Source organism: Hyla sarda, chromosome 1, assembly GCF_029499605.1.
Source record: "Hyla sarda isolate aHylSar1 chromosome 1, aHylSar1.hap1, whole genome shotgun sequence".
Lineage (NCBI taxonomy): Eukaryota > Metazoa > Chordata > Amphibia > Anura > Hylidae > Hyla > Hyla sarda.
The window spans coordinates 549,104,720-549,131,140 of record NC_079189.1 but is presented as its reverse complement, the minus strand read 5'-3'; the positions used below and the strand labels follow the sequence as shown (position 1 = coordinate 549,131,140).

General features: G+C 43.8%; 1 protein-coding gene across 2 annotated transcripts in view; it reads left to right on the top strand.

The window, feature by feature from the left end:
• JMY (junction mediating and regulatory protein, p53 cofactor) overlaps nt 1-26,421 on the top strand; it is a 109,422-nt gene that overhangs the window by 9,239 nt on the left and 73,762 nt on the right. For both annotated transcript variants that reach the window (XR_008848160.1, XM_056541606.1), the window contains exon 2: nt 21,595-21,768. Coding sequence is in view for 1 of the 2 variants with exons in the window: in XM_056541606.1 (XP_056397581.1) it covers nt 21,595-21,768 (174 nt within the window). In the remaining variant the exon portion in view is untranslated. The remainder of the gene's footprint in view (nt 1-21,594; nt 21,769-26,421) is intronic.

Genomic DNA, 26,421 nt, shown 5'->3' with positions numbered 1-26,421 from the left:
ATCCTAACTTAATTTGCCATGTCTGTGCCCTAGCCTCCAGCTTCCACAGATCCCTCTGTAATATTATATTATCCTTCTCCTTGCGATCACCTTACCCAGTTTAGTGTAATTTGCAAAAATAGAAATTATACTCTGTAATCCTTCTACAAGGTCATTTATAAACCCATTGAAAAGAACTGGAACCAGTACTGACCCTTGTGGTCTCCACTAGTAACTGTCACCCAACAGTAGGGCTGGGCGGTATGACCAAATATGTGTATCACGGTATTTTTGTAACTTATTGTGGTTCCACGGTATACAACGGTATTTCTTTCACCCACCCACCCACCAAATCATGTTACCCGCCAGCGCTGTTCTGCTCCCTCCCCCCCACCAAATCAGGTTACCCGCCAGCGCTGTTTTGCGCCCCCCCCCCCCCCCCCACCAAATCATGCTCCCCCCCCCCCAATTAATTATCAGCCCAGCGGGGTACTACTCACATATGTCACCCGCAAGCACTGCCCTCCTCCTCTTTGTTGGGGGCCGCCGGCGATGGAACTCTATACTGTACGCCAGTTGTCTCCACCCGCAAGCACTGCCCTCCTCCTCTTTGTTGGGGGCTGCCGGCGATGTCCCGCCCCGCCCCGGCCAGGGATAGGTTAAACGCACTGTCATGTAGGAAGCCGGCCAGAGCTCCTTACATGACAGTGGGCTCAGCCTATCACTGGCTAGGGTGGGACATCGCTCCAACAAAGAGGAGGAGGGCAGTGCTTGCGTGTGACATATGTGAGTAGTACCCCGCTGGGCTGATAATTAATTGGGGTGGGGGGGGGGGGACAGAACAGCACTGGCGGGTAACATGATTTGGTAGGGGGGGGGAGCAGAACAGCGCTGGCGGGTAACATGATTTGGTGGGGGGAAGCAGAACAGCGCTGGCGGGTAACATGATTTGGTGGGGGGGAGCAGAACAGCGCTGGCGGGTAACATGATTTGTTGGGGGGGGGGGAGCAGAACAGCGCTGGCGGCTCACATGATAGCTCTACTTGGAATAGAAAGGAACTGTACAAAAAAGATGGTTTGCATCTTTCTCTCAAAAGAACAAATGTACTCAGTGAACAATTCCAAGAATTTGCTAAGGAGTATTTCAACTAGGAAGGGGGGGGGGGCAAAAGAGTGAAAATCCATGAGTCCAATTGCCCCACGAAACAATGCCAGAACATGTCAGTAGCCCAGAGGTTAAGAAATGACAAGCTCAGAGTCCTGTCTACAAATGCCTGCAGTCTAGGTAATAAAATCAATGAACTTGGGTCTATAATGGCATATGAGAATGTAGATTTAGTGGCTGTTACTGAGACATGGTTTAATGAAAGGAATGACTGGGACATATCCATACCAGGGTACTCTTTATACAGAAGAGACAGAGAAGGCAAGAAAGGAGGAGGAGTGGCCCTATATGTGAAAGATAGCATAAAATTTAACCTAATACAAGTTAGTGAGGCAACCACAGAGTCAGTTTGGGTTACGTTGCAGTTTGGTAATCATGCAGTAACTCGTGTAAGCGTGATATACAGACCACCTGGCCAAGTTAAAGAAGTAGATGATCTACTAGTTGAGTAAATAGCTAAAATGACAATGAAAGGAGAAGTTATCATTATGGGAGACTTCAATCTTCCGGATATAAAATGGAAAACCAAAATAGCAAGTTCTGCCAGGAGTACAGATATTCTAAATTCCCTACTGGGATAATCTCTACAACAAGTGGTTGAGGAGCCAACGCGGAGGGAGGCCATTTTGGATTTGGTATTCACAAATGGGGATTTGGTATATGATGTTATTGTTGGCGAAAGCTTGGGATCTAGTGATCCCAAATCAGTGTGGTTTAATATAAGAACAGTGAAGGAGTCACACCACACTAAAACAAAAGTTTTAGATTTTAGAAAAACAGACTTTTCAAAAATGAGATTAGTCATAAATGAGTCCCTATCAGACTGGAACAAATTACATGGAGTTCAGGAGAAATGGGACTACTTAAAAGACCCGTTATTGAAGGCAACAGAAAATTGCACTAGACTTGTCAGTAAAAGCAGAAAACGGAAGAGATCACTGTGGTACTCAGCAGAAGTGGCCAAAATCATAAAAAACAAAAAACTAGCATTTAGTAATTATAAAACAACCCAGAGCAATGAACATAGGGAAATCTACAAGACTAGACAGAAAGAGGCCTAGCAAGTTATAAGAACTTCTAAAGCACAGGCAGAAGAAAAACTAGCTCAGTCCTGTGAAAAAAGGGGATAAGACATTCTTCAGATATATAAATGAAAAAAGGAAATCAAAACAAGGAATAACTAAATTAAAAACAAAGGAAGGAAGGTATGTAGACGAGAATAAGGGGCTAGCCGACTGTATTAATGAATACTTCTGTTCAGTTTTTACAGAAGAAAAAGAAGGAAAAGGACCTCCATTAGAGAGGAAAACTAAGGAATCGTTTGATGCATGTGTCTTTACAGAGGAAGAGGTTCTACGTTTGCTTTCTAAAGTGAAGACAAATAAATCCCAGGGATCTGATGGGATACACCCAAAATTATTAAGAGTTTAGTGGTGAGCTAGCAAAACCGTTAAACAGATTTATTTAACCAATCAATGGTAACGGGAGCCGTCCCGGAAGATTGGAAATTAGCAAATGTTGTGCCCATTCACAAGAAAGGTAGTAAGGAGGAATCAAGCAACTATAGGCCAGTAAGTCTGACATCAATAGTGGGGAAATTAATGGAAACCCTACTAAAGTATAGGATTGTGGAACATATAAAATCCCATGGATTGCAAGATGAAAAACAACATGGGTTTACTTCAGGGAGATCATGTCAAACAAATCTTATTGATTTTTTTTGACTGGGTGACTAAAATAATAGATGGCGGAGGGACAGTAGACATCGCATATCTCGATTTTTAGTAAGGCTTTTGACACTGTCCCACATAGAAGACACCAATAAACTACAGTCATTGAGATTGGACTCCAATATTGTTGTATTGTTGAGTGGATTAGGCAGTGGCTGAGTAACAGACAACAGAGGGTTGTAGTCAATGGAGACTATTCAAAGCAAGGTCTTGTTACCAGTGGGGTACCTCAGGGATCTGTACTGGGACCAATATTGTTTAATATCTTCATTAGCGATATTACAGAAGGTCTCGATGGTAAGGTACGGTATGTCTTTTTGCTGATGACACAAAGATATGTAAGAGGGTTGATGTTCCTGGAGGGATCCGCCAAATGGAAAAGGATTTAGGCAAACTAGAAGAATGGTCAGAACTCTTGCAACTAAAATTTAATGTGGATAAGTGCAAGATAATGCACATGGGGCGTAAAAACCCTCAGGCAGAATATAGATTATTTGAAAAATCCCTGACCTCAGTATCTGAGGAGAGGGATTTAGGAGTAATTATTTCAGAAGACTTAAAGGTAGGAAGACAATGTAATAGAGCAGCAGGAAACGCTAGCAGAATGCTTGGATGTATAGGAAGAGGTATAAGCGGTAGAAAGAGAGAAGTGCTCATGCTGCTGTACAGAACCCTGGTGAGACCTCAATTGGAGTATTGTACGCAGTACTGGAGGCCGTATCTCCAGAAGGATATAGATACTCTAGAGATTTCAAAGAAGAGCTACTAAACTAGTACATGGATTGCAGGATAAAACGTACCAGGAAAGGTTAAAGGACCTTAACATGTATAGCTTGGAAGAAAGAAGAGACAGAGAGGATATGATAGAGACTTTTAAATACATAAAGGGAATCAACATGGTAAAGGAGGAGAGCAGATTTAAAAGAAGAAAAACTACCACAAGAGGACATAGTTTTAAATTAGAGCGGCAAAGGTTTAAAAGTAATATCAGGAAGTATTACTTTACTGAGAGAGTAGTGGTTGCATGGAATAGCCTTCCTGCAGAAGTGGTCGTTGCTAATATAGTGAAGGAGTTTAAACATACATGGGATAAGCATAAGGCTATCCTTCATATAAGATAGGCCCAGGGACTATTCAAAGTATTCAGATTATTGGGCAGACTAGATGGGCCAAATGGTTCTTATCTGCCGACACTTTCTATGTTTCTACATATGATTAGTTCCCCGATGTGGGGACAGCGCTGCACTGGGCTGATTCATTAATTCTTAAGGGGGAGGGGCCCAACCGGTATTGCAGTATGGGAAAAAATGAATATCGTGCAGCCCAAAAATTTCGGTATTCTGTATGAACTGGTATACCGCCCAGCCCTACCCAACAGTTCCATTGATCCACACCCTCTGTTTCCTATCACTGAGCCAGTTGTTAATCCATTTACATATATCCTCCCCCTAGTCCCAGCATCCTCATTTTATGTTGAGCACAGTATCATATGCCTTAGAAAAGTCCAGATACACAAAATCCACAGCTTCACCCTGTTCCAATCTGTAACAGACCTCCTCATATTAACTGATCAAATTAGTCTGACAGGACCGATCCAATGGAAGCCCATGTTGGTGCTATTCCAGAAGGCTATTTTCATTGAGATACTCCAGAATAGCATCTCTGGTAAAACCCTCAAAACTCTTACCCAAACAGATGTTAAACTTACAGGTCTATAGTTCCCAGGATGCAATTTTGACCCCTTTTTGAATATTGGTACCATATTTGCTAATTGCCAGTAATGTAGAACAATCCCTGTCATTATAGAATCTTTAAATATTAGGAATGAGTGTCTGGCACAATACTTTAAGGGGTTATCCACCATAAGGTGATTTTAGCATTTATATGCCAGACAATAATGGACATGCTAAGGGAGAATCCGCACTTGTCATGGGGATAAATGGCTGTGTTCTAAGTCAACCATAACATTGCTGCTATCTTTTTGTGAAATGGCTATTTCCTGTTGGAGTTCCCTCCCTCCACCCAAAATTCCTAGAATCCCTTGGTTGTAAGTGTGGGGGGTCACTTTTCACCCTCCCACACATCAGTCCCACCAACTTTTGCAAAGGGAAGGGGCCATGATACTCCAGGTACTGCAGATCAACCGTAGCAGCAGTACATGTGTTTGTAGCAGTAAATGTGGCATAGCCATGTGTTTTAGGGATGCACCGATATATCAGCCAAAAATAGCCATTTTGTGGAAATGCCAAAACAACAAAAAATTTGCCGATAATGACCACCTCCCCTGCCCGCCCACAGCACAAGTTACAAACACTGCACCGGCCGCAACATCTGTGGCTGCAGGCGTGGGCCGTCCAGAGCATATAAAAACTAATACTGTATGTATACTAAAAACCAGGGGGCCTCCAGCTGTTGTGAAACTACAACTCCCTGCATGCCCGGACCGGCAAAGTCTGTCCGGGCATGCTGGGAGTTGTAGTTTCACAACAGCTGGAGGCCCCCTGGTTTTTAGTATACAGTATTAGTTTTTATATGCTCTGGCCGGCCCCCGCCTGCAGCCACACACGGGAGCCGACCCGGGCACATAAAAAGAAGTATTCCTATCCCGGACATTGCTGTGTCCCGAAAAATCTTTTCGGGACATAAGGATGTCCGCCGGTCACTCACCATTCCCCGGCGTCCTCCTGCGATCCTCCTTCGGTCCTTCGCTTCTCCGCCTCTATGGTTGTACGCACGGGACGTCACTGACGTTCCGTGCGTACAACCATAGAGACGCAGGAGGACCGCAGGATCGTCGCAGGAGAACGCGCGCTGGCCGGGGCCTGGTAAGTGACCGCGTCATCTTCTTCAGTGTTCCTGTCACCGCTCCCCCGGTCCCGGCACCTCCTGCTATGGTCCATAGGCCATAGCAGTAGATGTGACCCCGGGCCGGAGGAGCGGTGACCGGATCACTGTGGGGGCAGAAGTACAGACATACAGCTGGAAGCTGTATGTCTGTGGGGTGGGGGGGAAGCTGCCTACTATTGTGGGAGGGAGCTGCCTACAAATGTGGGGGGAGCTGCCTAATATTGTTTGGGGGGAGCTGCCTAATATTGTTTGGGGGGAGCTGCCTAATATTGTTTGGGGGGAGCTGCCTAATATTGTTTGGGGCGAGCTGCCTAATATTGTTGGGGGGGAGCTGCCTAATATTGTGGGGGGGAGCTGCCTAATATTGTGGGGGGGGGAGCTGCCTACAAATGTGGGGGGAGCTGCCTAATATTGTTGGTGGGAACTGCCTACTATTGTGGGGGGGAGCTGCCTACAAATGTGGGGGGGAGCTGCCTACAAATGTGGGGGGAGCTGCCTAATATTGTTGGGGGAGCTGCCAATATTGTGGGGGAACTGCCTACTATTGTGGGGAACCTGCCTACTATTGTGGTGGAAATGCTGACCTAATGTGGGGGAGCTGCCTACTATTGTGGGGGAACTGCTACTATTGTTGGGGAGCTGCCTATTAATGTGGGGGAGCTGCCTATTAATGTGGGGGAGCTGCCTATTAAAGTGGGGGAGCTGCCTACTATTGTGGGGGAGCTGCCTACTATTGTGGGGGAACTGCTACTATTGTTGGGGAGCTGCCTATTAATGTGGGGGAGCTGCCTATTAAAGTGGGGGAGCTGCCTACTATTGTGGGGGAGCTGCCTACTATTGTGGGGGAGCTGCCTACTATTGTGGGGGAGCTGCCTATTAATGTGGGGGAACTCCAGACCTAATGTGGGGGAGCTGGCAATCTAATGTGGGGGAATCTAATCTAATCTAATGAGCGGAGCGCTGCATTTTACCAGAAGACGGGGAGAAGTCATTTTCGGTTTCGGCCGGACATTTTTTTTTTTTTTTTTTTCGGTTTCGTTTCGATTTTGAAATTTCCATTTCGGTGCACCTCTAATGTGTATTGATGAACCATTGTGCTGTTCCTAAGAAAAGGCCATCGTTGTATGTTCTTGGAAAGTCCCTTTGGTTGGTTTCATGTAGGGATCGACCGATTATCGGTATGGCCGATATTATCGGCCGATAATCACGATTTTGGGCATTATCGGTATCTGCAATTACCTTGCTGATAAGCCGACAAAGCCCCGCCCCCCCGCACCGCCCGCACCGCGACCGCCCCCCCCGATCCACTGCACCGCAACCGCCCCCTGTAGTGGTGGGCGGTATACCGGTATGGATTTTTGCCCATACCGCTATACCGGTCGGGCCCCTCCCCCACCCTCCGAGTCAATAAAAAAAAATTAAACTTACCCGTAATGGAGGTGGTCCGGGCCATCCATCCTGTAGTGTCCGGCGGCATTCCGGGTGGAGGGTGAACCGGTCCGGGCTGTCCTTCTTCTCTGGGGGTCCTCTTCTCCACTCCGGGCAGGCTCCGGCCTAGTACGCTGCATAGACGCCGCTACGCCGTGACGTCAGGTGCGTCGCTGCGCACGGGCGTCACTGCGCAGCGGCGTCTATGCAGCGTACTAGGCCGGAGCCTGCCCGGAGTGGAGAAGAGGACCCCCGGAGAAGGACAGCCCGGAGCTGTTCACCCTCCACCCGGAATGCCGCCGGACAACACAGGAAGGGAGGATGGATGGCCCGGACCACCCTGACAAGTAGGGGAGAGAAGCGGGTGGTGGTGGTGGCGACGGCGGCCTATGGCACCGCAAAAGCCACCGCAGTGCATTGATTTAAAGCGCCCGCTTTAAATCAGTGCTCTGCAGCGGTGTCGAGGGGGGATAAATAGCCGACAACTTATACCGGAATATCGGTATAAGTTATCGGCTATCGGCCCTAACCTCCACCGATTATCGGTATCGGCCCTAAAAAAAACGATATCGGTCGATCCCTATTTTCATGTATTTCATTTTGCTGCAGTTTTTGGTGCCATCCACAGGATTGACTATTAGGCAGGAGTAGTATAAAAGATTGATACTTCTTCTTTGTATTGTGACCACTCCTTTGTTTTGATTGAGTTCTATGAGCCAAACTGTGTGTATAATCCCGTCCTGATGGTGGTCTACCACATCATAGGCTGTGGAGTCTGCAGAACTGTTTTCACATCTAGTATCAAAATAAAATATTACGCATGTATTAAAAATTTAGAAATTTATTAGAGGAGATATGTAGCGTGCACATTTTATAATCCCCTTTGCCTGGGCTGCAAAAATAACAAAAACAAACTTTAACTCACCTTCCGACATTCCCTCCCGTTGCGCCATTATTGGTGTCTCGTTCCTCCGCTGATTGGCTTCTTCCTGCTTCCTAGGGACGGTGACTTTTATACTGTGCTATGTGTATCGCCAGCCACAGCGATGTCCCACCTCGGCCAGTGATAGGCTGAGCCGACTGTCATGTAAGGAGCCCGGGCAGCAGGGAAAAGGCAGGGCCCAGGCTCTTTACATGACAGTGAGCTCAGCCTATCACTGGCTGAGGCGGGACATCGCTGTGGCTGGCGATACACATAGCACAGTATAAGTCACCGTCCCCAGGAAGCAGGAAGAAGCCGATCACCGAAGGAACGAGACACGATAACGGCGCAATCGGGAATGCTAAAAGGTGAGTTAAGTTTGTTTTGTTACTTTTTGCAGCCCCGGCACAGTGGATAATGAAGATCTGTAGCATGCACTTTTTAAGTGCATATCTATTGAATAAAGTGCTGTGTTACCATTTTACTACAGTAAATTTGTAATATATATTAGGGATCAACCGATTATTGGTTTGGCCGATATTATCGGCCGATATTCACGATTTTGGACGTTATCGGCAATTACCTTGCCGATAATCCGACACTGCCCTGTACCTCCCCCCCCCCCCGCACCGCAACACCCCCCCCCCATGCTCCGCCCCGGCCAGAGACCGCTGCCCCATTGCCTCCCCCATCCCTGGTTTTATAATTACCTGTTCCCATGGTCCGCGCTACTTCTGGCTCCTGTGGTGTCTTGCGTTATGCTGTGCGCTGCGCAATGACGAGTGATGTCCTCAACGTGACGTCACCGTCACACTGTTACAGCACAGGATGCCGCTGGAGCCAGAAGTAGCGACAACCCCGGGCCCCAGGAACAGGTAATTATAAAACCGGGGATGGGGGAGGAAATTGGGGCGGCGGTAGTTGGATACAGGAGGACCCCAGGACAGGCAGGGGGAGAGAAGCGGGTGGCGGCGGCAGTCTCTGGCACCGCAAAAGCAGCTGCAGTTCATTGACTTAAAGCGCCCACTGTAAATCAATGATCTGCAGCGGCTCCGACGGGGGTGGGGGTCGATGTAAATTGCCGATAATTTATACCGGAATATCGGTATAAATTATCGGTTATCGGCCTTAACCTCCACAGATTATCGGTATGGGCCCTAAAAAATCGATATCGGTCGATCCCTAATATATATAAATACCTAATGTGGCCATATTCATAAATTCTTATAGACCTGTCAATTCAGTTTGACAATCAAGGGTAAAAGCGGGTAACATGCTCTCATAGACATGACTTCCTTTGGGACAAACTAAAAGGAATGACAAAGTGGAATGCCCAAAGACTTTAACAGGGAAGTGGAATGCCCTTCGAGAATAATGGGCCAGATTGGAATACCCATAGAAAATAATGGAAATGTAATATTTGAATTAGAGACGCAACTATTTGAAATATCTAATACATCTTTATCAGGCGTATTCTCCAAACTCAGTGATGTTGTTTAATATTCAGATTAAAAGGAATTATCAATGTTTTCTGCAGAATGAAAAAATGGAATGCCCATAGACTATAATGGGAAGCAAAATTTAACCATTTAACATATCAAATAAATCTTTAGCAGGCATACTGAGTTCAGTGGTATTATTGAAAATAAAATTGAGTGGGATTATAATAGTTTTTTAATGAAATTACATGGGGAATGACAAAAGGGAAGACTATAAAGGGAAGCAAAATTTGATGTGGAATCGGAACCATTTAACATATCAAATAAATGTTTAGCAGACATATTCTTCATATTCAGTGGGATTATTTAAAATTGAGATTTAGTGGGATTATAATTGGTTTCTATGAGATGACAAGGGGAATGACACAATGGAATGCCCAAAGACTATAAAGTAAAATAAAATATTAGCTCATTTGCACTTAAATCTTTGTTATTTAGTAAATTAAACTTTACAGCAAGTGTTCTCCAGGCAGAGTAGCACACTGTAAAATGGAAATTACCTGGGATTATAGCTGTTTATTATAGAATGCAAGGGTGAATGACAAAATGGAATGCCCATAGACTATAATGGGAAGCTGAATTTGATGTGGAGTCTGAACCATTTAACATAGCAAACAAATCTTTAGTAGGCATACTTTGCGAGCTCAGTGGGAATATTTAATATTTAGATTCAGTGGGATTATAATTGCTTTCTATGAAATTACAAAGGGGGTGAAAGAATGGAATGCCCATAGACCATAATGGGAAATAAAATATGAGCTAATTTGCATATAAATCTGTGTTATTTAGTAAAATAACCTTTAACGCAAGTGACTAGCATATTGTAAAATTAAGAGTATACAAAAAAAAGGTTGCAGCAGCACTCTTGGTCAAAAAATGGAGGCTCTTAGCGCACTTTTTGATCAAAACGTGTCCCCCATCCACCACGCGGAGGTGGCCTCATTTCAGATGGGACCCTAACACACATTTCACACACCTCTTCTGGGCATATGGCCTCTGACTGGGTGACATGCTGGATCCATTATCAATTTAAAAAACTTCCTGTGAAAAAGGGGAGGGGTGCATGGCTAGAGAGGGTGCCACTCCCCTAAATTGCACAGCAAAAAAAATAAAAAAAAAATAAAAACACATAGCCAGCACAACTACCTAATACACGGGTGCATGCTTCTGTGGCAAATACAGAGTATACAAAAAAAGAAGATTGCAGCAGTAAATATTGTATACAGTGATCCCTCAACATACGATGGTAGTTCGTTCCAAATGAACCATCTTTAGTTGAAACCATCGTATGCTGAGGGATCCGTGCAATAATTATATAGAAAGATATACTCACGTGTCCCCGCCACTCCGGACCATCACCGCTGCCCTGGATGTCGCTCTCCATCGCTGTCGCAGCGTCCTCGGGGGGGGGGCCCAGCTCCTCTGGACCGTCACCGCTGCCCGGGATCGTCGCTCTTCATCGCTGTCATCATCGTCGCTGCGCACGCCATTCCTATTGACTGGATGACTGGACGGCGTGCGCGGCGACGTGATGACGACGAAGGTGAGCGACGGAGATGCAGCCGAGCCCGAAGAGGACAGTCCGAAATGTCGGGGAAGGTGAGTGACCATCACCGGACCACACAGGGCACCTTAAATGGCTATCCGGCGGCAGCTGAAGCAGTCTGCACTGCCGGATAGCCGTTTATGCGATGGCCCCGACATACAAAAGCATCGTATGTTGATGCTGCCTTCAACTTGCGATGGCCTCTTAGAGGCCATCGTATGTTGAAATGATCGTATGTCGGGGCCATCGCAGGTCGGGGGATCACTGTATAAAATTGTGAAAAGTGGAATAAATGGAGATAAAATAAAATTACCACGGCAGGGCCCTTGCGGTTATGACAAAATAGGCATATAATAAAACGACTTGTCACACATTTGGTATAAAAATGTAGCACAATATAGCTATAGGTTCATGCCACCTGTACAAGGAATTATAGCGCTTGCATTCATGAATAATTCACAACAGATATAATAGCAGATGGCAACACTAGATTCCACCTATAGAAAATTCATACAACCTATAAGGAATGTCCCAATTATGTCCTGCATCAGGACCTTACGGCATATAATTTACACAGCGAGTGCTGTCATCCACCTGTGGGAAAAAAATATTCCTAGGTCTTTTTGTTTATAGGGCCAACCAAGTGCCAGGTCAGTCACCACCATAGGAGCTCCAATTGTTAATGCCTGTATTGTGTGGACCGACCTGCAGGAGAGAAATACATTTTCCTGGCACTGCATGCCAATCGCCACTCCACGTTGTGCAGTTCAGCTCTTATCTGTAGTGAATTTATGCTGGGGGAGCAGATCCTGCCCTTGTGGTCTGTTGCTATGGGCGATCCCCAGCATAAAAATGCATACAATGGAGGATGCCTGCAGCAGACTACAAGTGTCATAGTAAGATCCTACACCAGATAGACGGTGTGGATGTGTAACAATTAGAAAAATACAAGAATGTATGTGGTAGATGTATACAATGACATTGGCTATCCCTCAACACTGATGTTAAAATTGAGAAAATAGCCAGTATATCCTTGTATGAAGGACATACCTGAGCCCGCACACCAACGGCAAGGTTTCTCAAGTGGCATGGGACCTAACACTAAACCTAATTGTGCGTGATAAGCATAACCAGGGGCCAGTGGGCATTACAGCAGCATTAGGCCGACTCACAGCCTCCTCCCAGGTTACCTCCAGTGTGACTGAGCACACATACAATGGGAGGAGGGATCTGTTGTGAATTATTCATGAAAGCAAGTGCTATAATTCCTAGTACAGGTGGCATGAACCTATAGCTATATTGTGCTATATTTTTATACTAAGTGTGTGACAAGTCGTTTTATTATATAATCACCACCAAGAAAATGAAAAACGGAGCACTCACCTGGTTAGTATCCTCAATATGCAGCTGAACAATGACGGGGTGTGCGTCTTCGGCAGGGAGGCGGTAGATGGATCGGAGGGGAGCTCAGATGCAGGCCACAGACCATATCAGGCCAAACGGCGCTTCGTCAGGCCGTATATACGTCATCACGTTGCTCTACGTATTTACCCCCTCGGTGAAAAAGAACAGGTGAACAAAAAAGCTTGTCAAGGTGAGTGTTAACTCATTATGTGCCTAATGTAAAAACGGGTTAAAAACAATGTAGAGTAATGCTCATGTGAATAGGATGTGATGGGGATAGAATAATTTATAACAGAGATTAATTTAAAGAAGAAATTGCACCATTGGAGGGGGAGACACAATGTAAGGTGAACCACTTGGTTTCTGGATGGCACGAGGCCTGGAGTTAGAAGATTATGCATCAGTACGTGAATTAATGGAGCTTTGGTATGAGGGGGAAGGCATTCCTCCTGAAAAAGAAGTTTGAGTAGAGGAAAGGGACTTTTTCCGTGGTGGAAATCAATCTACCTTTAATCCCCCAATGATTCCAGGAAGTCCTATAGATGTCTTTTATCATGCTGTATGTCGGGATATAAAGGCACTGATTTATCCAAAGGCTGGTTTTAACATCACAAGGAAAGAACAAGAAGCATTGGATTGGCTGGGAAATAACAAGGACATTATGGTGTCCAAAGCTGATAAAGGTGGTTCTGTTGTAGTTTGGTGGAAACAGGACTATGACAATTAATTAAATAAACAGCTGGACAATGCCAGTTTTATATGAAAAACTAACCGATGACCCCACTAATAAGATTATGGGGAGGGTACGTAGTTTAAGAAAATATGTGGAGCTTGGAATAATTAGCAAAAAAACTGCAGATAAATTAATCCCAGAAAACCCGTCCAAACCACACATCTACATTTTGCCCAAAACACCCAATAGTGGCTGAAATTGGATCCCTAACACAAGCACTATCAGGATATATTGAATGGCTCATTTCCCCTCTACTGAAGCAGATTCCCACACTTTTTTGAGAGGTTCAGGTGATCTTATATTAGCCCTACGTGAATTTCAACGGTCGGACAACTATAGCCTGGCCTCCATAGACGTGGAGAGCTTGTACACCCGCATGCCTCAGGATGCGCGTGTACAGGCTCTCGAAATGTTTTTGTCGTCCACAGATAAATCAGAATTTTTTTTTAAATTTGTTACTGAAGCTAATACACTATTTTTAACCAATAATTACTTCCAAAGTGAAGGAAAAGTGGTTCAAACAATTACTGGGCACCGCGATGGGGTCCCCAATATGATGTTCTCTGGCCAACATTTTTTGGGGAATGTTTGAACAATACTACATATTTACACCTTTGAATCTGTTCCTCGAGCACATAAAATTAATGTTAAGATATGTGGACAACGTTCTAGTTATATGGTCAGACACATCTGCCCAGTTCACAGAATTTGTGACATATTTAAATGACATAAATTAAATGAATATGTTTTTTACATCGGTATTTCGGGGCAACACGTTAGAATTCTTAGATGTAAAGATAGAGATAAAAAATGTAGGATAACTACTTCAGGTTTCAGAAAAAACACGGCAAAAAATGCCATACTCCACTATATTTCTTCTCATCCGAAAAAAGTAAAAACCAGCATTCCGTACTGCCAACTAGTATGTTTAAATGAATAAATACTGATCCTGTTATTTTCTCCCAACAAGCGGACGAACTGGAGAAGCGCTTGGTTGCCAGGGGATATCCCCGAAAAGTTCTCACCCAGGCAAGAGAAAAGATTGAGAAAATACCTAGAGAACAATTAACTAACAAAAGGAAAAAAAATTATTTGCAACAATCAATTTTTTTTTCTTTTAAAAACAGGCCACTGTACGAAAAAATAAGATCTATTTATTCAAATTGGTTTATGTTACACAGCGACCCGGATATTCTGGATATTACAAAGAATAAACCTGTTATTACATACAAACTAAATAAAACTATAAGGGATTATCTTAAAGGAAAAGAAAAAGAACACAATCGGAAAAACTACCTGGCTTGAAAATGAGAATATGAGGGGAAACTACGTGTGTGGTTTTTTCATTTTGTGATTCTAATCTGAAAAAGAAGGAATTTATCCTGGGTGGACACACTATAAATGTGAAACAGTTTATAAAATGTAGGTCAAAAATGGTCGTTTACTGTATCATTTGCTCAAGCGGTAGATATTTCATAGGAAAAACCATATGTCCCTTATTCCATCGCATACGGGAACATATGAGATCTTTCATTACAAGAAAGGGTTCAGCAAGACTAATAAATCATATACAAAAGTTTCATAAGAATGATTACAAACAAGTGAAATTCGCGGCTTTGGAAAAAGTGGATACAGCAATGAAGGTGAAGAATAAACATCAAACACTACTATTGAAGGAATCCAGGAGGCTCTATAGGGCTCAATGATAAAAATGAGCTTGGAGCTCTGTTATAAGTTACTCTATCCCCATCACATCCTATTCACATCAGCGTTTCTCTACATTGTTTTGAACTCACTTTTTACGTTAGGCACATAATGAGTTAACACTGAACTTGACAAGCTTTTTTGTCCACCTGTTTTTTCACAGAGGGGGTTACATACGTGGGGCAACGTGATGATGTATATATGGCCTGACGAAGCGCCATTTGGCGTGATACGGTCTGTGGCCAGCGTCTTAACTTCTCCCCCTCATCCATCTACCGCCTCCCTGCCGAAGATGCACACCGCGTAGTTGTTCAGCTGCATATTTAGGATACTAACCTGGTGAGTGCTCCTTTTTTCATTTTATTGGTGGTGATTGCATTTGGAGTTCTCTTTATATTCGTGAAGCACCGCCCGCACTCCTGTCCGGTTATAGTACGTTCCATCATCAATGTTCCATTATCAGTAATCCATACAATTTAGCAGTGTTGTGTCCAGTGCCAATTCATCATTTTCCAGCTTTTTCTTAGTGTTATATGTATCGTTTTATTATATGCCTATTTTGTCATAACCGAAGGGGCCCTGCCATGGCATTTTTATTTTGTCTCCGCTTTTCATAATTCTATATTGTATATTGTGAAAAAGTGTGCCTCCAGCAATTGCATAATTACAACCCCCAGCATGCACAAACTACCAAAGGGCATACTGAGAGTTGCAGTAGTGTGCCTCCAGCTGTTGCATTCCCAGCATGCCCTTTGGCTGTAAGTGCATGCTGAGAGTTGTAGTTTTGCAACAGCTGAAAGCACACTGGTTGCGAAACACAGAGTTTGTTACCTAACTCAGTGTTTTGCAACCGGTGTGCCTCCAGCTGTTGCATAACTACAACCCCCAGCATCCAGGGACAGCCAAAGAGCATGCTGGGAGTTGTAGTTTTGCAACAGCTGGAGGTTTGTCCCCCCCCCCCCCCCCCCCAATGTGAATGTACAGGATACATTCACATGGGCAGGGGTTTACAGTGAGTTTCTTTTTGCAAGTTTGAGATGCAGCAAATTTTCCGCTGCAGCTCAAACTCCCAGTGGGAAACTTGCTGTAAACCCCCGCCCATGTGAATGTACCCTAAAAATACTACACTACAAAATAAAGGGTAAAACACTACATGTACCCCTACACAGTTACGTCTGGTACGGCGTTGTTTCCAAAACTGAGCCTCCAGCTGTTGCAAAACAACAAGTCCCAGTATTGCTGGACAGCCATTGACTGTCTAGGCATGCTGGGAGTTTTGCAACAGCTGGAGGCACCCTGTTTGGAAAACACTGCCGTAGGGTAATTTTGGTATCAGAGGCACTTCTAATTCTTGCATCCGGGTCCGTCCCTATGCAAATCCCTAATGTAGGCCTCAAACGCGCATGGCGCTCTCTCACTTTGGAGCCCTGTCGTATTTCAAGGCAACAGTTTAGGGCCACATATGGGGTACTAAGAAATTGCCTAACAAATTTTGGGGGGCTTTTTCTCCTTTTATCCCTTATGAAAAGGTAAAGTTGGGGTATACTCCAGCTTGATGTTGTAATTTTTTTTTATTTTTTACACTAACATGCTGGTGTTGCCCCATACTTTTCATTTTCACAAGTGGTAAAAGGGGAAAAAAGACCCCGAAAATTTGTAACTCAATTTCTCCTGAGTACGGAAATACCCCATATGTGGATGTAAAATGCTCTGCCGGCGCACAACAAGTCTCAGGATTGAGAGCACCATGTACATTTGATCCTTACAGCCTGTTCTGACACAAATGCAAAAAAATAAAAAAGGGAAAATAAAAAATTGTCTTTTTTCACTAAAATGCTGATGTTATCCCAAATTTTTCATTTTCGCAAGGGGTAATAGGAAAAAAAGCCCCCCAAAATTCGTAACACCATTTCTTCTATATAAAGTATATAAATATCCCATTTGTGGATGTAAATTGCTATGCGGTGCACTACAGGGCTCAGAAGAGAAGGAGCGCCATTGGGCTTTTGGTGAGAGAATGTGTCTGGAATTGAAGGCTATGTGCGTTTACAAAGCCCCCATGGTGCCAGAAATTTTTCATTTGCACAGCCCATTGTTCCAAAGATCTGTCAAACGCCAGTGGGGTGTAAATGCTCACTGCACCCCTTATTACATTCTGCGAGGGGTGCAGTTTCCAAAATAGGGTCACATGTGTTCACAGTTCTGGCACCATGGGGGCTTTGTAAACGCACATGGCCCTCGACTTCCATTCCAAACAAATTCTCTCTCCAAATGCCCAATGGCGCTCCTTCTCTTCGGAGCCCTGTAGTTCGCCCGCAGAGCACTTTACATCCACATATGGGGTATTTCCATCGAGATATTAGGGTTAATTAGGACAGGTTTTGGGGTCGGGATATGAGGAGGGGATATGGGGTCAGGATTTGAGGAGAGCATATGAGGACAAAAGCTTCCTCCTTTGGTGCTTTTCTTTCCCCACAAGGATTAGGTAGGAAAAACCGTGCAGCGCCGGGTACTCAGCTAGTTTTAAGTAATCCGACTGTCGCACAGAATGCCTGCTAAAGATTGATTTGATATGTTAAATGGTTCAGACTCCACATCAAATTTTGCTTCCCATTATAGTCTATGGGCATTCCATTTTGTCATTCACCTTTGCATTCTATAATAAACAGCTATAATCCCAGGTGATTTTAATCTTACAATATGATACTCTACCCAGGGAACACTTGTGGTAAAGGTTAATTTCCTAAATAACACAGATTTACGTGGAAATGAGCTCATATTTTACTTCCCATTATAGTCTATGGGCATTCCATTTTGTCATGCCCCATGTAATTTCATAAAAACCCAATTATAATCCCACTCAATCTTAAATTTCAATAATTCCACTGAACTCACACAGTATGCCTACTAAAGATTTTATTTGATAAATTAAATGGTTCAGACTTCAAATCACATTTTACTTTCCATTATAGTCTATGGGCATCCCATTCTTCTGTTATTTCATAGAAAACAGCTATAATCCCAGGTAATTTTCATTTTACAATGTGCTACTCTACCTAAGGAATACTCGTGGTAAAGTAGAATTTTCTAAACAACACAGCTATACGTGCAAATGAGCTCATCCAGTCATGGCCGTAAATGTTGGCACCCCTGAAATTTTTCTAGAAAATGAAGTATTTCTCACAGAAAAGGATTGCAGTAACACGTTTTGCTATACACATGTTTATTCCCTTTATATTGCCCACACCTGTTACTTGCCCCAGGTGAGTTTAAAGGAGCATCATGTACTTGAAACAATCTTATTTTTCCACAATTTTGAAAGGGTGCCAATAATTTTGTCCAGCCCATTTTTGGAGTTTGGTGTGACATTATGTCCAATTATCTTTTTTTCCTCCCTGTTTTGGATTAGCTCCAATACACACAAAGGGAATGAACATGTGTTACTGCAATCCTTTTCTGTGAGAAATACTTTAATTTCTTGAAAAATTTCAGGGGTGCTAACATTTACGGCCATGACTGTATACTACCTCCCATTATAGTCTATGGGCATTCCATTTTGTCATTCACCATTGCATTCTATAATAAACAGCTATAATCCCAGGTAATTTCCATTTTACAATGTGCTACTCTGCTTGGAGAACACTTGCTGTAAAGTTTAATTTACTAAATAACAAAGATTTTAGTGCAAATGAGCTCATATTTTATTTCACATTATAGTCTTTGGGCATTCCATTGTGTCATTCCCCTTGTCATCTCATAGAAACCAATTATAATCCCACTAAATCTCAATTTTAAATAATCCCACTGAATATGAAGAATATGTCTGCTAAACATTTGATATGTTAAAGGGGTTCTCCACCATAAGGTGATTTTAGTACGTACCTGGCAGACAGTAATGGACATGCTTAGGAAGGATTTGCGCTTGTCTTGGGGATAAATGGCTATGTCATGAGATTACCATAATACTGTGGCTTGCTGTTTTCGAACTAGTATTTCCTGTTTGACTTTTCTTTTTTTGATTACAAATCCCACAATTCCATTTTCCTCCCTCCCACACATCAGCCACCCCTCCCATTGAAACATAAATGAGCTGCATCCATTCAAATCAGTGTAGTTTTCAATCAGTGTGCCTCCAGCTGTTGCATTAGTTGCAGATTGATCCCTCCACCCAGTGAAGCAGACAGGCTCCCTGTCATCAGCTGACTAGTGATGTCAGGTCTTGGCCGCATTGCAAGCTGGGAAAAATCCGAGACAACAGTCATTTTGTATGCTGGTAAAAATAAATATTGGAGTGAAAATCACAGAATTGTAAGAAAACCGTCACACACAGGTACAGACACTATATTATGAACTACACTAACTTTACAGCCCCTGTAGCATAGTCAAATAAAAAAAAATCCTGGAATACCCCTTTAAATGGTTCAGGCTCCACATCACTTCCCTTTATGGTCTATGGGCATTCCATTTTGTCATTTAGTTTTGCATTCTATAATAAACAGCTATAATCCCAGGTAATTTTCATTTTACAATATGATACTCTACCCAGGTAAACACTTGTAGTAAAGGTTAATTTCCTAAATAACACATATTCCCCATGTAATTTCTTATAAAAAAAAATGATAATCCCACTCAATCTTAATTTTCAATAATCCCACTGAACTCGCACAGTATGCCTACTAAAGATTTATTTGATATGTTAAATGGTTCAGACTCCACATCAAATTTTGCTTCCCATTATAGTCTATGGGCATTCCATTTTGACATTCCTTCTAGTATGTCCCCTTGCTTGCTTTGCTTTTATTTTATCCGGTTTTAGTGCTGTATTCCCCGACATAGTGTATGTATACTGAACAGCACCAGGTATTAGGGCTGCACAATTTGGGGAAAAAGTGTGATTGCAGTTATTGAGGTAAATATTGCAATGTTGTTATGCGATTGTGATATGATAAACAAATTATGAAATCCCTCCATTTCATGTCCAACCTCCCCCCCTTTATTTTATTTCTAAATCCCAATTTCACAATCCCCCACATTTCACATTTATCCCGGGTCTGATCGTGTACTTGATGACCTGAACTGACAGTTGTCAGATGCTGCACCAAATTTATCACAGTGGTATACACACTTACTAAAAAGTGGCTAGTAAGGTGCAAAAGGTGTCTAAAGCACATAATTACTGGTAGGGAAAAGGGCTAATTGGGCACAATTTTGGACATTTCCACTTAGGGGTGTTCTCAATTTTGTTGCCAAAATTTAGACTTTACTGGCTTTGTGTTAAGGGGATACAACATTAAACACTGTTGCACAGGTCGTGCACTTACTACTTTACATTGTAGAAAAATGTCATTTCTTCAGTGATGTCACATGAAAAGATAGAATAAAATCATTTTTCGGTTATAGGTCAGGTTGCAGAGCCGTGTGTATTTCTATTGTATTGTGTGTATATATATATATATATATATTTCAAATAGTGTGTATGTAAATGCACTATATAACAATTCTTTTTCACCTGGTAGCAATGTGCTGTAACGCCGGGTTCACATGGCCAAAAACGTGCAGAATGTCCGTTTGGAAAACACGGGCAGACATTCCGCACATTTGCAAGAGGACCGCTCGTAAATGTGCTGTCTCTTGGACTACAATGTCTTTTCGAGCAGAGTCCACAGAATCAAGTCTGTCCTTTCTGTGGACACCGGAATCGGTATTTCCGCGACAGAAACATCTGCCATGAAAATTCTGCCATGTGTCACAGTGCAGCAGAATCCCATTGAAATCAAATGGACTCTGCTGCAGCGGAGTATTCTGGCGGAAATCCACACGGACATTGTGCCGCTTGAACATAGGGTAGGGTCACACATAACTGATCCGAAGCATATTTTACGCTGCAACTCTGCCAATGGCCTGACCCCATAGTGTGCCTCCAGCTGTTTTCCCGTGTCCTGCATGCAGCAGCAATCCTCCACTACGAGCAGACACAGGGACGTGCAAGTCACCACGCATGTGCAGTGTACTCAGACATCATGGCCGCTCTGCACAGCAACTCGCACTTCCCTGTGTGGCTGCTTGTAGCGGCGGATTGCTGCTGCAAGAAGGACACGGGGAAATAGCTGGAGGCACACAGATTGGCAGCATAATACACATTTCGGATCCATTACGTGTGACCCCACTTTAAGAAGGTATATTATGTGCCCAAGCATCTTCCTGTCTGTTCAAAGAAGAACCATAGGATAACCATGTACACCAGGCCCTATGTAAACTCATTGTCCCAGATTTATCAAACTGTGTGAGAGAAAAAAATAGTGATTTTCCCACAGCGACCAATCACAGCTCAGGTTTTACTTTACCAGAGCTCGTTAGCTGAGCTGTGATTAGCTGCTGAGGAAAAAATCACTATTTTTTTCTCTCACACAGTTTGATAAATCTGGGCCACTATCCATACAAGTCAGAGCCATGTGCACAAGGCTTTACAGGGAATGAAAAATCAGCGTAAAAATATTCAGCTTGCACACTTTGCCATTACTTTTCATTACATGTCTGTGAATACTGCACTTAACCAGTAGTTTGTGGCTGTAGCAGGAGAAATATGTTTGTATGTTATTTTACAATGCCCTAAAAATATGTTTTTATCTCTTTGAAGCTGTTGGAAAAGCATAAAGCCACAGAAAACATGGTTGATCTTCTAGAGTTGTATCAGATGGAGGATGAAGCGTACTGTGCTGTCGTAGAAGCCACTACAGAATTTTATCAGTACTTGTTACAGCCATTCCGAGACATGCGGGAGCTGGCGATGTTACGGCGACAGCAGATTAAGGTAATGCTTTATCCATTTTTTGCTCTAAAGATGTACATATTTATACATTGCTAATTATTAGAAGACTGATTTATTGTGGCCGTGTATCCTTTTATGCACTGCTCAAAAAAATAAAGGGAACACTTAAACAACAGAATGTAACGCCAAGTCAATGACACTTCTGTGAAATCACACTGTCCACTCAGGAAGCAACACTGATTGACAATCAATTTCACATGCTGTTGTGCAAATGGAACAGACAGCAGGTGGAAATTATAGGCAATTAGCAAGACACTCCCAATAAAGGAGTGGTTCTGCAGGTGGTGACCACGGACCACTTTTCAGTTCCTATGCTTGCTGTCTGATGTTTTGGTCACTTTTTAATGCTGGTGGTGCTTTCACTCTAGTGGTAGCATGAAACTGAGTCTACAACCCACACAAGTGGCTCAGGTAGTGCTGCTCATCCAGGATGGCACATCAATGCGAGCTGTGGGAAGAATGTTTGCTGTGTCTGTCAGCGTAGTGTCCAGAGCATGGAGGCGCTACCAGGAGACAGGCCAGTACATCAGGAGACGTGGAGGAGGCGTAGGAGGGCAACAACCCAGCAGCAGGACTGCTACCTCCGCCTTTGTGCAAGTAGGACCAGGAGGAGCACTGCCAGAGTCCTGCAAAATTACCTTCAGCAGACCATAAATGTGCATGTGTCCAATCAAACGGTCAGAAACAGACTCCATGAGGGTGGTATGAGGGCTCGACGTCCACAGGTGGGGGTTGTGCTTACAGCCCAACACCGTGCAGGACATTTGACATTTGCCAGAGAACACCAAGATTGGCAAGTTCGCCACTGGCGCCCTGTGCTCTTCACAGATGAAAGCAGGTTCACACTGAGCACATGTGACAGAGTCTGGAGATGCCGTGGATAACGTTTTGCGCACAGCCCTCCATGTGCTTGCCAGACTGACTGCCATTAGGTACTGAGACTAGATCCTCAGACCCCTTGTGAGACCATATTCTGGTGCGGTTGGCCCTGAGTTACTCCTAATGCAATAAAATAGACCTCATGTGGTAGAGTGTGTCAACAGTTCCTGCAAGAGGAAGGCATTGATGTGATGGACTGGCCCGTCCGTTCCCCAGACCTGAATCCGATTGAGCACATCTGGGACATCATGTCTCGCTCCATCCAACCGCTCCATGCTTTATTCCAGGTCTGAGAGGACATCCCTCAGGAGACCATCCACCACCTCATCAGGAGCATGCCCAGGCATTGTAGGGAGGTCATACGGGCACGTGGAGGCCACACACACTACTGAGCCTCATTTTGACTTGTTTTAAGGACATTACATCAAAGTTGGATCAGCCTGTAGTGTGGTTTTCCACTGTGATTTTGAGTGTGACTCCATATCCAGACCTCCACGGGATGATACATTTGATTTCCATTGATAATTTTTGTGTGATTTTGTTGTCAGCACATTCAACTATGTAAAGACGAAAGTATTTCATACGATTAGTTCATTCAGATCTATAATGTGTTACCTTTTATTTTTTTGAGCGTTGTAGCTGAATGTATAGCATGAAGGAACCTATGAGTTAGTCCGCTGCTCCTCTCAGTGATTGAAGGGGTTGGATGCTCACTCATGTAACATTGCTGGACATCAGTTTTAGGACAGAATAACCCCTTTTATATCATACACTGTATGATGCTTTCCTGAAAGTTGTAATCAACATCCCTGACAAAAAGTCAACTTTGGCTGTCTTTAGGGTATGGTCACACATGCTGTATTTTGCTGTATATTTGCTGCTGCATATTTTCCTACCCAGTGGGTAGCAAAATACGCAGCTAATTTTGCTACTCATTGACTTCAATGGCGAGGGTCTCCACAACAGCAACAAATTTTCGACAGTCGAATCTCCGTTGCGGAAAATCTGCTGCAGAACCCATTTAAGTCATTAGGGTCTGTGGCGGATTTTCACCAGCGGAGATTCCACTGCAGCAAAATCTGCTGGGGACAATCCTTATGGTAAAATGCAACTTTTAATAATGGTAAAATGACGAACGAGGAAAAACGAGGATCTGAGCAGCACCTGATGGCTCTAATTGCTGTATAATGAGGTTCTGTGAGAGTTTCCATTATCCTGGTGAAGAAAATAGTGGTGCATGCTGCTCTGTCTAGATTTCAAAAATTCCCCAGTAGAACTGAGCATGTATATGAACATTGCTATGCTTAGTAGTCATTCTGTCATTATTCAATAACATTTGTTCCACCTCTAGGGGGAGGAGGAGTAGATTGGGCACAGGTGTATAAATCTTAGCTTGGGACTCTTATTGAGAGCTTGCTCTTTCTGAGTGTTGCTGTGTAAGAGGGGGCGTGAAAGAGGAGTTTCAAAAACTGGAGTTTGAAAGCAGGAGGTTGAGATCGCTGTGAGTTTTAATTTTTGAACCCACAAGGTCTACAAAAAAAATTAAGTGTAATTTTGACTGTCTGTTTTTTCCTATACATTTGTGAAATCCCCATAACTAGATGGCCTCCATGTTGGAAAATGCAGTCCAATGTACATCCTGTTCAATGTATGCAATCCTTGAACAACAGTTTGAGGGTGCATATTGTTGTGCGAGATGTGTGCTAGTTGTCCGTTTGGAAGCCCAGATCCTGCATCTAGAGGGGCGACTGGCAACAATGAGAAGCATTAACAACATGGAGAGGAGTCTCGAGCTCACTGAGCAGGCACTCTCGGGAATAGAGGTGGGGGAGGACAGTGGGACGGAGTTGCAGGACAGTCAGGCAGTTAGCTGGGTTACAGTTAGAAAGAGGGGTAGGGGAAAAAGTGTCAGGGAGGCTAGTCCTGAACTGGCACACCCCAACAAGTTTGCCCGCTTGGCAGATGAGGGGGATGCCGTTACAGAGCTAGCAGAACTGCAGCAGGATACCGCCTCTGACCGCCAGGGGGGTGTCTGCTCCAGTAAGGAGGGAGGGAGGAGTACAGGGCAGGCCAGACAGGTACTAGTGGTGGGGGACTCAATTATTAGGGGGACAGACAGGGCAATCTGTCACAAAGACCGGGATCGCCGAACAGTGTGTTGTCTGCCTGGTGCACGAGTTCGGCACATCGCGGATCGGGTTGACAGGTTGTTGGGCGGGGCTGGAGAGGACCCAGCAGTCATGGTACATATTGGCACCAATGACAAAGTAAGAGGTAGGTGGAGTGTCCTTAAAAATGATTTCAGGGACTTAGGCCGCAAGCTTAAGGCAAGGACCTCCAAGGTAGTCTTTTCTGAAATACTACCAGTACCACGAGCCGCACCAGAGAGGCAGCGGGAGATCAGGGAGGTAAACAAGTGGCTCAGAAGCTGGTGTAGGAAGGAAGGGTTTGGGTTCATGGAGAACTGGGCTGACTTCGCTGTCGGTTACCGGCTCTACCGTAGGGACGGGCTGCACCTCAATGGGGAGGGTGCAGCTTTGCTTGGGGAGAAGATGGCTAGAAGGGTGGAGGAGTGTTTAAACTAGGGACTTGGGGGGAGGGAACCTACAGCAAAGAGGGGGAAGATAGTGTAGATAGAGAGGTGGGAATTATAAATGTACCTGGGGGTGGAGCGGAGGGAGGGGTTAGAATAGTTAATAGGAATAAGCTTCATAGGAAAATAAAACTTACACCCTTGAATCCCATTAACCCCAATAACATAAAGGATGGAAATGTAAAGTGTATGTTCACAAATGCCAGAAGCCTAGCAAATAAAATGGGGGAGCTTGAGGCCTTGATACTGGAGGAACATATTGATATAGTTGGGGTCACTGAGACATGGCTGGACTCCTCGCATGACTGGGCTGTCAATCTGCAGGGGTTTACATTGTTTCGCAAGGATAGAATGAACAGAAAAGGTGGTGGAGTCTGTCTGTATGTAAGAAGTGGTATGAAAGTCAGTGTGAACGATGCCATAGTGTGTGATGATTCTGAGGATGTGGAATCATTGTGGGTAGAATTACAAAAGGAGGGAAATACTGAAAAAATAGTATTTGGTGTAATCTACAGACCCCCTAATATCACTGAAGAGATAGAAGTTCGGCTTCATAAACAAATCGAGAGGGCCGCCCGGGCAGGTACAGTGGTAATAATGGGAGATTTTAACTATCCAGATATAGATTGGGGTCCGGGGTTGGCTAAAACTACAAAGGGGCGACAATTCATAAATTTATTGCAGGATAAATGGGCCAGTTTGTAGAGGACCCAACAAGAAGTGATGCCTTGTTGGATCTGATCATTTCCAACAACGCAGAGCTGGTTGGTAATGTAACTGTGCGGGAAAACCTTGGTAATAGCGACCACAATATAGTTACTTTTGACTTAAAATGTAGAAAACAAAGACAGGCGGGGAAGGCAAAAACATATAACTTTAAAAAGGCAAATTTCCCTGGGCTGAGGGCTGCACTACAGGACATAGACTGGGGGGAGGTGTTGTCAAATACTGATACAGAAGGTAAATGGGACATCTTTAAATCAACTCTAAATAACTATACAGCTAAATATATACCAAAGGGGAACAAATATAAACGATTAAAACTAAATCCTACATGGCTGACACATGATGTTAAAAGAGCAATAAACAACAAAAAAATAGCCCTCAAAAAATACAAATCTGATGGGTCAGCTATAACATTTAAACAGTACAAGGAGCTTAAT